At 39.6% G+C, this 17714-nt stretch overlaps 1 protein-coding gene across 4 annotated transcripts in view; it reads left to right on the top strand.

Moving 5' to 3' along the window:
• ipcef1 (interaction protein for cytohesin exchange factors 1) overlaps positions 1-17714 on the top strand; it is a 157120-nt gene that overhangs the window by 84683 nt on the left and 54723 nt on the right. For all 4 annotated transcript variants that reach the window (XM_072581044.1, XM_072581047.1, XM_072581046.1 and 1 more), the window contains exons 2-5: positions 5885-5935; positions 6212-6245; positions 6488-6654; positions 17388-17461. In XM_072581044.1, coding sequence (XP_072437145.1) covers positions 5885-5935; positions 6212-6245; positions 6488-6654; positions 17388-17461 — 326 coding nt within the window. The remainder of the gene's footprint in view (positions 1-5884; positions 5936-6211; positions 6246-6487; positions 6655-17387; positions 17462-17714) is intronic.

Genomic DNA, 17714 nt, shown 5'->3' on the forward strand with positions numbered 1-17714 from the left:
CATGTTGTGTGATACTGTTACCATGCTAAATGGGACAGAGAGATCTAGCAACCCAACAGTGGACATCCATAAGGTGCCGTGGGCTGTCAACAGCAGCAGAATTGTACTCCAGAACAATCTGTAACCTCATGGCGTGGCATATCATCCACACAACCATTATCATCAAGCCAGGGGATCAATCCTGGTTCAATGGAGAGTGCAGGAGAGCATGCCAGGAGCATCACCATGTAAACCTGAAAATGAGGTCTCAATCTGAAGAAGCCACCAAGCCTACGTGCCAAACAGCATAAGCAGCAAATGATTGACAGAGCTAAGCAATGCCACAACTAACAGATCAAATCTAAGCTCTGCAGTCCTGTCACAAGTAAACAACTCACTGATGGAGGAAGCTCCACAAATACCTCCATCTTCGATGATGGAAGCGGCCAGTATATCAGTGCAAAAGATAAGGTTGAAGCTTTTGCAGCAACCTTCAGCTAGAAGTGATGAGTGGATGATCCATCTCAGTTTCCTCCAGGGGTCCCCAGCATCACAGATACCAGTCTTCAGCCAATTTGATACACTCCACATAATATCAAGAAACAATTGGAGACAGTGGAGACTGCAAAGGCTATGGGCCCTGACAACATTCCAACAATAGCACTGAAGGATTGTGCTCCAGAACCTGCTGCTCCCCTAGCAAAGCTCTTCTAGTACAACACTGGCATCTATCTAACAATGTGGAAAATTGCCCAGATATGTCCTGTTCCTAAAGTATGGGACAAATCCAATCCAGCCAATACAAACCCATCAGTCTACTCTCAATCATCAGTAAAATGATGGAAGGTGTCATTAAAAGTGCTCTCAAGTAGCACATGCTTAACAATAATCTGCTCAGTGACGCCCAGTTTGGATTCAGCCAATCACTTTCTGACCTCATTACAGCTTTGGTTCAACCATGAACAACAGAGCTGAATTCCAGAGGTGAGGTGAGAGTGACTGCCCTTGGCATCAAGGCTGCATTTGACTGAGTGTGGCATCAAGGACACTTAGCAAAACTGGAATCAGTGGGTATCGGGGGCAAACTCTGTACTGGTTGCTGTGATGGGATTCAAACCTGGGTCCCCAGAATGTTATCTGGGTCTCTGAATTAACAATCCAGCCATAATACCACAAGGCCATCATCTCTCCATATCAGCTACTGAATTTCGGTTTTCACTCGAGCTTGTTTTTATGGGCTCAACTGATGATGATGCTGTTTTACTCTCCTATGTAGTTGGTGACCAGAAGTTAAAGACTATTAAGACTGTGATTGTTTTGACTTACTGGAAAAAATTTTCACTTTGTTTTCTGGGCAGTTAGTACCTTTGAGTACGAACATCAGACTTCTAATAGTGTTACGCCACATCAGTTGCAATTAAACTCTCTGAAGTTTGGATTACAACTTTGTGTTTTTTTTAATTCAATAAATTTACCACAGTTAGTAGTCAATTTCAATCTTAGTTAAAAAGCATTCAGAAAATTTCTTAAACGCCCAAGATGTTGCAAATGCTTCTTTCTCTATTATACAATTTCATTGTTCAGTTTTAATGAGAGCCCTTGAAATGTTCCAGACAGGTCTTCTCATCCCATCAGTCTGAATCTAAATTAAGGGTCCTCCTGTAGAGGCTGTCTCTGCTACTGTAATAGAAGTTCAGGATAATTATGAGATAGGGCCTCCAACAATGTAAATGTCATTGATTTGGTGAGATGATTGTTGTTGATGTTCAATCTAATTTGTCGTCTGATCTTGTTTCAATGGTTCGGTTCAAGTTTCATTTGCATAGTCTAAGGTAGGTAAGGATTTTGGGTTCACTTTACGCACAAACCACTGGAATATTGAAATATTCATGATTGGTGGAAATTCCACTATGGTGATCACTGCTACCAATACTGTTATGGTTAATAATATCTGTGATAGCTAGATTGCTGAGGATGAGACCATGTAGGTATCCATTTCTTCCCGCAAGCCTAGACTGGTGGACATGTCCTTTAGGTTTCAGCCAGCTCACTCATTAATGAGGATATGAAACCACTCTTGATAAAGGACATTGACTTCACCAACCATGGAGCATTTTGTTCTTTTTATACCCTCAGCGTTTCTGCTAAATGGCATTCAAAGTGAAGGCATACCGCTAATGGAAAGCTGTAGGTAATAATCTGCAGGGTATTTCCGTGAACATTTTTTGACCTGATCTCATCAGACATTTTGGGTCTGGATGCAAAGCTCTGTAACATTCTCCCATCCTACATAGCACTGATGTGCCAACTTGACTAATGCAAGCATCAATAGGTATTAGTTGGAGAGTATGATTATATTAGGCTGTTACTTGTGTTGTCTATGAGACAATTCTTTCAATTCTGGTACTTGTTCCCAAATGGTAATAATGGAGGTGTTTGCAACCAGAGCAACTTGTCATGTCTGGTGCTTTGGTTAATGGCATATAGTTTGTTGAGTGTTATACTTCGAATGTTTGTTTGAAGTTTAATAGTTCACATGTTAAGCCATTGCAGAAGGTAATTAAAAGTCAACCATATTATGAGAGTCTGGAGTCATGAGTAGCAAAACCCAGGAGGGACAAAAATAAGCTGAATGATGTCCTTCTGTTCATATGTTCCTAAATAAATGGTGAAAGTTGGTATGCTTTATAATTGTTGAAGTCATTACAACTGACCTGATGTTTACATCTACACTGTCTACATGGATGCCTTGAACAGGCAATGGTCCATAGCAGTCAGGAGTAGAAACACTGGGCTGTTCATTTCTCTAATCAAAACAAAAACTGAAGAACTGCAGATGTTGGAAATCAGAAAAAAACTTAGAAATTGCTGGAAAACCTCAGCAGGTCTGGAAGCATCTATGGAGAGAAAGCAGAGTTAAAGCTTTGGATGCGGTGATCCTTCTTCAGTGTTAATAGTAGCTAGGAAAAATTCAAAATATAGGACAAGGGGGGACTCCAAATGTTCATATTTTCCCCAGCTGAAGATTCACAATGATCATGGCTGACAGGTCCCTCAGTCGTGTTTGAACCATCTCCCACATTTCAGTCCTTACTCCCTCTGTTCCCTCCCACAACAGTGATAGGGTCCCCCTCGTCCTCAACTACCATCCCACCAGCATCGACTTCCAAAAGACTATTAGCTACCATTTTTTGTTCCCTGATGGTAGGATGCCACCTTCAGACACATTCACCTCCTCTCCTGTCAGCCTTCTGCGGGGACTGCTCCCTCCAGAGCAACTTGGTCCTCTTCTTGTCCATTCCTAACAACCCCCAATAGGCCCATGACACCTTCCCATGAAGTCACAGAAGATGTAATACCTGCCCATTTATTTCCTCCCTTCTCACTATCCAAGGCCTCAGGCACACCTTCCAAGTGAAGCAGCACTTTACCTGCACTTCATTCGATCTACTGCATTTACTGCTCACAGTGTGGTCTCCTGTACACTAGGGAGACAAAGTGCAGACTGGGTGATCACTTTGCAGAACAACTATATTCTATCCGTAAAAATGACCTTGAGCTTCTGATTGCCAACATCTGTCTCTCAGGCTTGCTGCATGTTCCAGCGAAACTGAGCACTGTAGGATTGTAATGAGGTCAACCAGATGGGTCTCATAGGCTAACAGCCCCAATCAGGGAGTCCTGGCTAACAAATATAAACAAGAGTGTCAGAGATTCTGGTCACTGAGAGCTGGCTCTGAGGATTCTAGACCAGTGTCAAGGATTATGCACATGCAAATAAAGGGTCACTTGGTGATGGGATACCAGCCTCTGTGAAGTTACTTCAAGTACAAACTGGAAAAGCATCATCTCAGTTTCCACTTGTGGATTCTGCAGCCCTCTGGACTCACTATCAAGCTCAACAATTTTCAGGCTTGAGCACCTTCTCCCATGGCTTTACCCCAATCCTAACACACTAGGCCTTGCCATCATTCCTGATGAAGGGCTTTTGCCCAAAACATCGATTCTCCTGCTTCCTAGATGCTGTGCTTTTCCAGCACCACACTCTCGACACTTGCCATCACACAGCTACTACAACAAGCAAACCATTGCTAGCCACTAATGGTCCCCATTCGCTGTTATTTATTCCCTCAGGCTAACCTTTACCCATTTCTTTGTCCAATTGATTTTCTCTTTCTCAGCTCCACCTCCACTTCCACCTGTCAATTACTCCTCCACGCTCATCCAGCATATCTTTAACATATATACCCGAACATTTTCCTAGCTACAAGCAATTCTGAAGAGGACTTACTGGACCCAAAATATTAACTCTGCTTTCCCTCCATAGATGCTGCCAGGCCTGTTGAGTTTATTTTGCAACAATTTCTGTTTTTGTTCGTTTCTCTAATTTGGAGACGTTATGTCTTGCACCGTTCCAGCTGTGCAAAGTGAATTTGACAAGGACCAACTATTGAAGTTGGGTCCATTTTTTATAGAACTCAGCTTAACTAGATGAAACATTGGGAGAAACCATTTGTCGAGATGCACGTTTATATTTTACATACTGAAAGATCTAAGTTAGTCACTTTAATAGAGGTTATTCTTTAGCTGAAACTTTGTTTTGCTTATAACTAAAACCTATTTGAATGGACTTACAAAGGCACATCACTGACTGGAAATTGTTATCAGCTGATGGTGTGAATGGATCCTCAAAATTATATTAATTCCATGGGTAAATAATCAGAATTCCTTCAAAAGACTAGAACCTTTAATTCTTTGAAGGGAGTGGGGAGGATTACTAAACAGTAGGATAAAGTGAATCCATAGGAAAATTCTTATGTAACTTAGACCATGCACTTAATGGTTAGGTCCTAGGGAGTGTTGCTGAACAAAGAGACCTTGGAGTGCAGGTTCATAGCTCCTTGAAAGTGCAGCGGCATTTGGTATGCTTTCCTTTATTGGTCAGAGTACTGAGTACAGGAGTTGGGAAGTCATGTTGCGGCTGTACAGGACATTGGCTAGGCCACTGTTGGAATATTGCGTGCAATTCTGGTCTCCTTCCTCTTGGAAAGAGGTTGTGAAAGTTGAAAGGGTTCAGAAAAGATTTACAAGGATGTTGCCAGGGTTGGAGGATCTGAGCTACCGGGAGAGGCTGAACAGGCTGGGGCTGTTTTCCCTGGAGCGTCGGAGGCTGAGGGGTGACCTTACAGAGGTTTACAAAATTATGAGGGGCATGGATAGGGTAAATAGACAAAGTCTTTTCCTTGGGGTCATGGAGTCCAGAACTAGAGGGCATAGGTTTAGGGTGAGAGGGGAAAGATATAAAAGAGACCAAAGGGGCAACTTTTTCACGCAGAGGGTGGTTCGTGTATGGAATGAGCTGCCAGAGGATGTGGTGGAGGCTGGTACAATTACAACATTTAAGAGCCATTTGGATGGGTATATGAATAGGAAGGGTTTGGAGGAATATGGGCCGGGCGCTGGCAGGTGGGACTAGATTGGGTTGGGATATCTGGTCAGCATAGACGGGTTGGACCGAAGGATCTGTTTCCATGCTGTACATCTCTATGACTCTATCTATGACTCTAAATGAAACTTTAGTAGAACCATTGAAACAAGATTAGACAAGGTATTGGATTGAGCATCAACAAAAATCATCTTGTCAAATCAACAACATTTATATGTTGAAGGCCCTAACACATAATGATCTGGAACTTCTATTACAGCAGCAGATTGTTAAAAGAAATTTGATGGCATATAAGAAAATGTAAATTTTAAAGTGTAACAACCACACAAAACCCACAGATTCACACTTCACTTGTGTCACTTCCTGTTTGCAAGTCTTGACTTAGTTCAAATAGCAATTTTTGATTGAATGTATGGGTTTCTAAATTGTTTTAAAACTTGTTTTTCTTATTCATTTTAGCCCACCCAGTCTTCAGTCTCAGCCACTGGAGCAGCAAATGGAAACACAACTGTAAGTCACCAGTTACAATTTGGAATATGTTTTAACAACTGCAACCTACTCAGGTTGGTGTATTTTAGTTGTTTGTAACATGGTAACAGTGTGAAGACCCGGTTACAAGCAACAGGATGTTCACTGAAATCCTGGTAATTGATTTGTTTTATGCTGTGCGTCAGTCGCAGTCAGATATTAGTGAAAGATTTGAGCTGACTGCATGCATATCAAATGCTCTCAACATCTGTGATCTATGAAGCCAAATACTGCAGCCTATTTTTCTTATCTTCATAGGTTGCTTTGCGTCCAACGAGAAAGAAGATTCGAGGTAATTTATTTTCATTGTTCTCTCAGCATAATTTGTGAGATCATAGGGAGGATCAGTGGGTTGTTGAATAGAGCTGTCTAGCTGCTGTTGAAATGATACTGGTTTAGAGATCTAAATGATTTTTTAATTTTGTATTTAAAAGTAACATGTCAATACATTGTGTGCTGAATTAAAATATGAAACTGGTTTGAAAGTCCAAGCAGATGGAGGTTAAAGTACTCAATTGAACTTGTTGTTCGTAGGAAACTCAACAATGAGCAGACGAAGGATTTCCTGCAAGGACCTCGGCCAGGCAGACTTCCAGGGATGGCTGTATAAGAGAACCAGCAAGGGATTAATTAGCAGCAAATGGAAAAAGTATTGGTTTGTTCTGAAAGGAACCTGCCTTTATTGGTATACAAATCAATTAGTGAGTATACCTAATTCAATTTGACCTAATATTTCTGTGACTGGAATTAAGTTTGACTTGGAGAATTGTAGTCTAATATTTTAATAACATGAGAATAGCCTATCATTTTCATTTCATTTTAAGGAGTAAATCAATCATATTTTTGGAGGGCACTTACTGAAATATGGAGAAGTCTGATGCAGATGCATTGAACATAAATACATAACATTCATGATGGGAGAAAGGAAAATTCTTGGGACCATTTTGCAAAATTCTGGTGACCAGTCCAGAGCAGCTTTGGTTGAGGGACCTGGGAATAGATTAGCTGATCAACATCTCAGCTTTAGCCAGATAGTTTGGGGCAGTAAAGTACAGAGTAGGGCCTCTGTAGGTATGCAGGGACCAAATAGGGTTGTGCACATTTCTCAAATGTGTGAGCACAGAGAAGTATTCATGAAGTACTTTCACATTAGCTGAGCAAATATGATATATGATGTAATCATAAAATCATGGTGATGTGACCTAATATTGAGCTGACAAACATTCGCCAAATGTTACATTATTAAACTTGACATGCAGAAAATGACCAGCAGGCCAAGGATTTCTTACACAGAAAACCCACAGCTACTTCCACATCACTGGGCTAGAACTAGGCTCCTGTTTAAAAATATTTGCAAGCAGCGCATTGACAGCAAAGCTGGAAAGAGGTGATAAACAATAAAGTTCACTGTCAGTGCACTACCTCAAGGACCCAAACAGGCTGAGGAGAGGAGAGGTCATTGTGAGAGACAAACATGCAAAGGGCTTTTGGCTGTAAGAAATAAAATGGTGCGGGCTTTTGTTAATTTAATAAGATGTTTTGCAACTCACTGTAAATGATAAGGACTGTTGCTCAAGAACAGGAATCTATTGCATCATGGAAAAGTAAAGAAAGTTGCTTTGAATGCTTGCACCCTTGTCCTTCATGTTGGATAGTTGCCATATACTTGTGCGATAAATAAACAATAAAATATATTGCTGGAACCTTAATTTGTCATGACTGCACAACTAAAACAATATCCAGTAGTCAGCATTTATCCTTCCCTAATTTCCAAAGATAAAGCAATTTGCTCGCAGCTAGCCAATTCTCCCTGATGGGCAGAGAAATATTAGCATACTTAACATATTAATAAGACCTGTTACTGGGCTGTGCTGTTCTTTGTTCCAACAATTGATAATTAACAGAAAATCATCATTATTAGCATAAACAAATAAAATCTGACACAACATATTGAATCTAGAATTTGGTGAAAACTATATAATGGAACGTAATTCCCTAAGATGTATTGATATTCTGCAACTGCATGATTGGTTCAAATTTGTCTGTTAAATTTGCAGAATACATTTTACACCACCTATAAATCTAAAGTTCAAATTGACTGGAAAAGATCAGTCTCGCATCAAAGTGAAGCTAAATGAGATTTCCTTCATTAGAAAATGCTTTGACAATGTGTTCATGCTGCATTTAGGTGTAGCATTTTGACAAGAACAAAAATTACTTGCCAGAATCATTACATTTGCAATGTGAATATTTCCTTTGCAATGTGTCAGCAGAGACAACATTAAAATAATTACCCCCAATTTAGGGCAGTGTGGCTAAATTTGTAATTGTCAAGTTCTGAAATAGGCTGTTCTGAAAATTAGCAGGAATTACTAGGTTCATAAATTGATTTTGCCCTTGCCGAAAGTTCAACTTATGCATTAGGCACAATGAGCATTTAGAATTCATTGTGTTTTGAAAAAAATACTTAAATATTAGTTGCAACTTTATATCATTATTATGATTCCAACTGTCCCCAATTTAACAAGTCAAATGCCAGACTAAAATCAGGCTTGATAGATCATATCTTCTTACTTAACAAAGTGGTTTTTTTAAACTAAAACACACAGGTAATGCTGCAGATTTGATTTTAACAATAAAACAGAAATTTATTACACTAAAGTAAGGAAGCTAAAATAGAAGAAACAAACCATTTAAATATAAATGTGTGGCCACAATATGATAGAATTCTTCATGAAGATGGGGAGCGACACAATTGATTCTGTGACTAAGGTTTAGAATCTAAAGAACAGAAATTATGATGATAGGAGGCAAGAGCTGGCTTTGATAAATTGGAAAACATTCGTTAAAAGGATGATGGGGGTAGACAATGTCAAACATTTAAAGAGCACAATTACAGAACTGCAATAGTCATTCAATCCCATCAAATAAAATGAGAAAGGTGGCCTGAGCCTAACTAACAAGGAAATTATGGATGGTGTTAGATACAAGGAAGGGAATTAGAAATTATAAGACCATAAGACCATAAGACATAGGAGTGGAAGTAAGGCCATTCGGCCCATCGAGTCCACTCCGCCATTCAATCATGGCTGATGCGCATTTCAGCTCCACTTGCCAGCGTTCTCCCCGTAGCCCTTAATTCCTCTAGACAACAAGAACCTATCAATCTCGGCCTTGAAGACATTTAGCGTCCCGGCTTCCACTGCACTCCGTGGCAATGAATTCCACAGGCCCACCACTCTCTGGCTGAAGAAATGTCTCTGCATTTCCGTTCTGAAATGACCCCCTCTAATTCTAAGGCTGTCTCCACGGGTCCTAGTCTCCTCGCCTAACAGAAACAATTTTCTAGCATCCACCTTTTCAAAGCCATGTATTATTTTGTACGTCTCTATTAGATCTCCCCTTAATCTTCTAAACTCCAACGAATACAATCCCAGTATCCTCAGCCGTTCCTCATATGCTAGACCTGTCATTCCAGGGATCATCCGTGTGAATCTCCACTGGACACGTTCCAGTGCCAGTATGTCCTTCCTGAGGTGTGGGGACCAAAACTGGACACAGTACTCCAAATGGGGCCTAACCAGAGCTTTATAAAGTCTTAGTAGTACATCTCTGCTTTTATATTCCAACCCTCTTGAGATAAGAGACAACATTGCATTCGCTTTCTTAATCACAGACTCAACCTGCATGTTTACCTTTAGAGAATCCTCGACTAGCACTCCCAGATCCCTTTGTGCTTTGGCTTTATTAAGTTTCTCACCATTTAGAAAGTAGTCCATGCTTTTATTCTTTTTGCCAAAGTGCAAGACCTCGCACTTGCTCACGTTAAATTCCATCAGCCATTTCCTGGACCACTCTCCCAACCTGTCTAGATCCTTCTGTAGCCTCCCCACTTCCTCAGTACTACCTGCCTGTCCACCTAACTTCGTATCATCGGCAAACTTCGCTAGAATGCCCCCGGTTCCCTCATCCAAATCATTAATATATAATGCGAACAGCTGTGGCCCCAGCACCGAACCCTGCGGGACACCGCTCGTCACCGGCTGCCATTCTGAAAAAGAACCTTTTATCCCAACTCTCTGCCTTCTGTTAGATAGCCAATCCTCAATCCATCCCAGCAGCTCACCTCGAACACTATGGGCCCTCACCTTGCTCAGCAGCCTCCCGTGTGGCACCTTATCAAAGGCCTTTTGAAAGTCCAGATAGACCACATCCACTGGGTTCCCCTGGTCTAACCTACTTGTTACCTCTTCAAAAAATTCCAATTGGCCAAAAGAAGCAGCAGACTTCGAATTGGAAATAGTTTAGATTTTAGCAAAGGCAGATAATGGATTAGTTAAGAAGAGAAAGTACAGTATAAGACTAAGCTTGCAGGGAACAACATGCAAACTGATTATAAAAGCTTCTATGGGTATGTGAAGAGAAAACATTGAGTGAAGTAAACTTGAGTCCCACACAGTCAGAAACAGGGAAAGTTACAATGGGGTCACAGAGATAGCAGACCAATTAAAAACATATTTTGGGGTTCTGTCTTCACAAAGGATGACACAAATAATGCCCTAAAGTATGTCAGAGAGCACAGAGTCGAATGAAAGAGAGGAACCGAAGAAAATCAGTATTAGTAGGAAATGGTATTGGGGAAATTGATGGAATTAAAAGCTGATAAATCCCCAGGGCTCAAGTATCTGCATCACAGACCACTTAAGGATGTTGCCTTAGAAATAACAAAGGCATTGGTGGTCATCTATCAAGATTCTTTAGACTTTATAACAGTTCCTATGAATTGGAGGGTAGCCAAAGTAACCCCTCTATTTAAAAAGGAGGTAGAGAGAAAAGAGGGAAATTATAGGCCGGTTAGCCTGACATTGACAATAGGGAAAATACTAGAATCAATTATAAAAGATTTAATTGCAGAGCACTTTTAAAACAGTGACAGGATTGAGTAGAGTTAGCATGGATTTATGAAAGGGAAATCATGCTTGACAAATGTACCAGAATGTTTTTTGAGCATGTTGTTTACTTGGACCTTCAGGAGGTTGTTGACAAAGTACCACATAATAGATTAAAGTGGATGGGCTTGAGATTCATGTATTGACGTAGATAATCGCTAGACAGGAAACAAAGAATGTGTCTTTTTCTGAGAGCAGGCAGTGACTAATGGGGTACTGCTGGATTCAGTTGTTGGACTACAGCTATTCACAATAAATATTAATGATTTAGATGAGAGAATTAAATGCAATATCTCCAAATTTGCAGACAGCTCAAAGTTGGGAAAGCTAAAAGGGGACATGAAAAGATACTGCAGGTAAAATAAAGGAAAAGCTCAATTGTTTTACGGGTCATATTGTGGCCACACATTTATATTTAAATGGTTTACAGTACTGAAATATCAGAATGGGTCCCCTTGTCTATCACACCAATAGGTCATAGAATGAGAGTCAAAGAGATCTACAACACAGAAGAATAGTCTCTTTGGTTCATTGCATCTGTGTCAGTTAAAAATACCGACCTAACTACCCTATTGCTATTTTCCAAATCTTGGACTTTAGTTTTGTATACCTTGGCATCACAAATGTATATCTGAATGCTATTTCAATGTTATGAGGGCTGCTACCTCTATCATTCTTATAGAAAGTGATTTCTAGATTCTCACCACCTTTTGGGTCAAAACATTTTTCCACACATCTCCTCTAAACCTCCTGCCCTTACCTGAAATATATGCCTCCTAGTCATTGATCCCTCCATCAAGGAGAACTGTTTCTTCCTGTCCACCCTATCCATGCCCCTCAATTTTATACATCTCAAACATGATCTCCTCAGTCTCCTCTGCTTGAAGGAAAACCCCAGTTTTGTCCAATCTCACTGCATAACTGAAACTTTCTAGCCCTGAAAATATCCTGGAAAATTTCCATTACACCCTCTTTAGTGTTATCACAAGTCTCCTACAATCTGGATTCCAGAACTGTAGACAATACTCACGCTAATGGTCTAACTAATGTTTTATATAGTTCCCACATAACCTCCCTGCTCTTAAACTCTCTGCCTCAGCTAATAAAGGCAAGTTTATCATAAGACTTCTTAACCACTTTATCCATCGGTCCTGATACTTTAAGAGACCATTGGACATGCACACAAAGGTCCCTCTGATCTTCGGTGCTTCCCAGGCTTCTACCATTCATCATGTAATGCCTTGCCTTATTTGTCTGACCCGAGTACACCATCTCACACCTATCCATTTGCCACTGTTCAAACCAACTGACTAGCTCACTTATATCCTCCTGAAATCTAAGGCTATCCTCCACATTATCTACCTCTCCACCAATTCTTGTATTGTTTGTGAACTTACTGAACAACCCTCTTACATACAAATCTAATTCATTTATATAAATCATGAACAACAACAGCCTCAATACTGACCCCTGAGTGACCCCATTGGACACAGGCTTCCAACTGGAAAAACATATTTCAACAATCACCCTCCACTTCCTGTCATCCAGCCAATTGTGAGTCTAATTTGCCAAATTTCCTTGGAGCCCATGGATTGTTATCTTTGCTATCAGTCTTCCAAAAGGCACCTTATCAAAAGCCATGCTGCAGTTCAAATAAACCACATCAAAAACATTGTCCTCATCTATATACCTGGTCACTTCTTCAAAAAAATTCAACCAAATTGGGCAGACATGATCTCCCTTTAACAAAACCATGTTGACTATTCTTGATTAATCCCCGCCCCTCCAAATGCAGATTCATTCTGTCTCTCAGAATTATTTCCAATAATTCACCACCACTGAGGATAGACTGACAGGCCTCTAGTTTCCTAATTTATCCCTTGCTGTCTTCTTGAATAACAGTACCATTTTGCTGTCCTCCAGTCATCTGCCATGTCTCTGTGGCCACAGAGGAATTGAACATTTTTGCAAGTGTTTCTGTTGTTTTGTCCCCTGCTTCACTCAACAATCTGAGATACATTTCATCTGGCCCTGGAGATTTATCAACTTTTAAGTCTACCAGACCACTCAGAACTTCCTCTCTGTCTATGCTAATGTCTTTAATTATATCACAGACATTCCCCCTGATTTTTGTATCCATATCATCCTTCTCACTAGTGAACACTGATATACCTACATTCTCTGGCTCCATATATAAATATTGTTGTGGTCCTCAATAGACACTGTTCCCCTTATTATACCTTTAGCGTTAATGGACCCATAAAACAATTGAGCTTTTCCTTTATTTTACCTGCAGTATCTTTTCATGTCCCCTTTTAGCTTTCCCAACTTGTTTTTTAAGTTCCCCCTTGCACATTTTATACTCTAAGGCTTCTGTTGTTTTGAATCCTCATTATTTGCCATAAGCCTCTCTTTCTGAATCCAATGCTGTAAAGCTCCAAACATTCAGGGCTCACAGGATTTGATGGTCCCACCATTTTCTTTTTTGGATGATGCTGACCCTGTACTCTCCATATTTCCTTCTTGAATGCATCCTACTGTTCTGAGACAGATTTACTGAAAGCCTCTGTTCCCAGTCCACTCTACCCAAATCGTATCTTATTTTTTTTAAAAAGTCAGCCTTCCAACCAGTTTAGAACTTTGATATCAGGACCATCTTTGTCCATTTCCATAATAATCTTTAATCTAATGGAGTTACGATTATTGTTTACAAAATGCTCCCCCACTGATACTTTAACCGCTTGCCCAGCTTTGTTACTTAAAATTCAGTTCAGGACCATCCCCTCTCTTTCTACTACTGATCTATTCAGGATGCAGTTTAAGAATTCTGCTCCTTCTATGCCTTTCACACTACGACTATCCCAGTTAATGCTGGTTAAGTCAAAATCCCCCACTATCGCCACCCTATTACCTTCAGATCTGAATTAACTGTTTCTTTCCAGTCTTGTCAGTTTAATTTCTCACAACCAAGCTTAAATACTTTTAGCTTCAAATAACCCTGCCAAAGATCTAACCAAACAATTCTGGTCTGGACTTTGTAAACTAAAACTTTACACAGAATTAACCTATTTCCTAACTGTTCAGAACTAACTCTCTTCTCCAGGAGAAACTGTCCCGACATGTAATCGTACCTAGCTCTTTTGTTTTCTTTATTCATTTATGGAATGGTTGGGGGTTGGGGTCCAACTGGCTCAGCAGCATTTATTGCCCATCCCTAATTGCCCAGAAGACAGTTAAGAGTCAACCAAATTGCTGTGGATCTGGAGTCACATGTAAGCCAGAACAAGTAAGGATAGCAGTTTCCTTCTCAAAAGGGTATTAGTGAACCAGATGAGTTTTTTCTAACAATCAACAATGGATTCATGGTCATCATCAGATGATTAATTCCATGTTTTGTTTTATTGAATTCAAATTCCACTATCTGTCATGATGGGATTCAAACTTGGGGCTCCAGAAAATTATCTGGGTCGCTAGATTAACAGTTCAGTGATTATATCATTAGGCAATCACCTCCCTTCACCCTAGGAACTACAACCAAAAGCTTTCCAATCTGTGGATTTCCCCTAAGCAAATGAAAAAGAAAACCAATTCCTGATTCTTCTCACTGGAGGCAAACTAATGCTTCCCATTGATTGAAGAGAATAAACAAAAAACTCTCACTGTAAACAAACTCCAATTATCGATCCAGGAATAGCCCTCTCAAAAATATTAATTTGAAAACATAGTTCTGGAAAGATTGACAAATTATTGATTAAACATCTTCAATACACATATACCAAAACACACATGCCATAGTTCAAAATCCAAACTCTAAAATAAGTGATGTTAATTCATGTAAATCACATACTTTACATTGTCAAAAGTCACAAAACACCGGGTTTATAATTCACCAGGCTTATTTAAAATCACAAACTTTCAGAACTCTGCTCCTTCATTTGGTGGAGTGGAGGGAATTGCACAGGCACAGAATATATAGGTGGAGAGATTGTGGCAAGATAATTCGAGGTAATTAAGAGTGTCAAGAGATAAGTACAAATAGCATGAGTAGAGTGTTGACAGGCTGAATAACAAGTGAAGGGTTGACCTATGAACTGATTAGTTAAGGTGGAGAGATAATTAAACGTAATCAAAAATAAGAAGGTTCTAGAGACAAACCAACTGGCTGGAATAAGATGAGTAGGTATCAGAGTCACATGATGAGGTTCTAACCAAAGGAACATGCAATCAAAAACTATCCAAACTAGTTGTGATTATTTCGCTATCCTAATTTTAAAAAGAATACTGTAAATTAACATCTAGTCTTTGTTATGTACTTTGGAAAGACAAAGCAGGGCAGGACTTCTACACTTAATGATAAGGTCCTGGGGAGTGTTGTTGAACAAAGAGACCTTGGAGTGCAGGTTCATAGTTCCTTGAAAGTGGAGTCACAGGTAGATAGGATAGTGGCCAGAGCATTGAATACAAGAATTGGGAGGTCATGTTGTGGCTCTACAGGACATTGGTTAGGCCACTTTCGAAATATTGTATGCAATTCTGGTTTTCCTGCTATAAGAAGGATGTTGTGAAACTTGCAAGGGTTCAGAAAAGATTTACAGGCTTGGAGGATTTGAGCTATAGGGAGAAGCTGACTAGGTTGGGGCTATTTTCCCTGGAGCTTCAGAGGCTGAGGGTGACTTATAGGTGTTTATAAAATCATAGGGTGAATAGGCAAGGTCTTTTCCCTGGGTTGTGGGAGTGCAGAACTAGAAGTGGCACAGTAGCTCAGTGGTTAGCACTGCTACCTCACAGCACGAGAGACCTGGCTTCAATTCCCGCCTCAGGCCACTGTCTGTGTGGAGTTTGCACATTCTTCCGGGGTCTGCATGGGTTTTCTCTGGGTACTCTGTTTCCTCCCAAAGTCCAAAGATGTGCAGATCAGGTGAATTGGTCATGCTAAATTGCCCATAGTGTTAGGTGCATTAGTGAGGGGTAAATGTAGGGGAATGGGTCTAGGTGAGTTACTCTCTGGAGGTGTGGACTTGTTGGGCTAAATGGCCTGTTTCCACACTGTGGGGAATCTAATAAAGGGGATAGGTTTCAGATGAGAGGGGAAAGATTTCAAAGGGGCCGAAGAGACAACTTTTTCTTGCAGAAGGTGGTGCGAATATGGAATGAGCTGTCAGAGGAAGTGGTGAATGCTGGTACATTTGCAACATTTAAAGGGCATCTGAATGAGTATATGAATAGCAACAGTTTAGAGAGATATAGGCCAAGTGATGGCAAATGGAACTAGATTTATTTAGGATATCTAGGAGGCATGGATGTGTTGGATTAAAGTGTCTGTTTCTCTGCTGCACATTTCTATGACTCTGTCACACTATGTCGTTTGTTGAATTTGAATTAAAGAATATTTTGAATATAGAAAATAAAACACCAGTACATTCATTACTGTTAGCAACTGGTTTGTGCATATGCCTTGAAATCAGAAAAATTATCAGCAATTTGAAAGAACTAAGAGAAGTAACAAAGTCTTGTAGAAATATGGCAACAACTAAAATAAATCATTCAGAAAGTAACCTGTAAGAAATTGATGATCCCATTAAATAATGCATCCTGCTGCAGAATAGGTATGTAGCTGAGCAAGACTCAGAAAGTTGAGCACCAAAATGGCATGACTGATGTCATGTCAGATCTGTTTTCTCTCCATATTTCCAGCAGATGTAAGATCTTTATTAATTCCTACTTTAAACTTTTACTCCAAAATGGACTAAACAAGATCAAACATTCTTGTACAAATAATTGGGAGTATTTGAAAACAAATTATACTAAACTTGTTTAATCATTATAATCTTTGCTGATCAAAGTGCAGCAATTTTGTTTCCAGCCTTTAAATTACCTGATATTGCCCCATTGACACCATTTTCAAGCAGTATGAGCACACAGTGCAATTCTAATCCCTCACACAAATATTTTCTTGGCTATCAAAATATATAAAATGAATGAAAAGATATTCAGAATATCACTTCATAAGTATTTGATTGCAAATTTAGAATTAAACAGACCTAAGACAAAGGAGTGCTATGGATTTGGTTCCAAATCAGAGGGTGGTGTTGGGTTTACATTGCTCACAGGAACAATGTAACGGGGGGGGCTACTGTGCAAGGAGGTATGGCGAAAGGATATCATCTGTTGCATTGCTCCCCTATATTTATAATGAGAATTGGTCAATCATGTAATAAATACATAATCTCTAACATTCTACTGTCCAGACTACATTTTGTAATTTAAAGGGTGGAAACAAAATTGCTGCACTTTGATCAGCAGAAATTATAATGATTATAAAAGTTTAGTATAATTTGTTTTCAAATACTCTCAATTATTTGTACATGAATGTTTGATCTTGTTTGGTCCATTTTGGAGTAAAAGTTTAAAGTAGGAATTAAAAAAGAGAAGACAATAAACTTGATAATTAATCAGAACTTGAACCAATTCTGCTTCTTCCACAGGCAGAGAAAGCTGAAGGTTTCCTTAGTTTACCAAAGTTCAAGATTGATCAAGGAACAGAGTGCAAAAAGAAACAGTAAGTAATGCAGTAATTAAATGAACAATCAATAATCACATCAAAATTTTACTATCTGTTCAACACATTCTTGCACATTTATAATGCTTTTCATATGATGAAGCATTCCATAGAAGAGATTAGGGAGCAGGGAAAGAGGTGAGGGAAGATAACAGGAGACATTTCAAAATTGAAGTTTTTGAGAAAATCTTTGATTAAGAAAGAGATGATAACATAGCCAGGTTCTGAATGAAAAGATCAATCTCTGAAGGTT

The sequence above is a fragment of the Chiloscyllium punctatum genome, chromosome 11, assembly GCF_047496795.1.
Source record: "Chiloscyllium punctatum isolate Juve2018m chromosome 11, sChiPun1.3, whole genome shotgun sequence".
NCBI classification, from domain to species: Eukaryota; Metazoa; Chordata; class Chondrichthyes; order Orectolobiformes; family Hemiscylliidae; genus Chiloscyllium; species Chiloscyllium punctatum.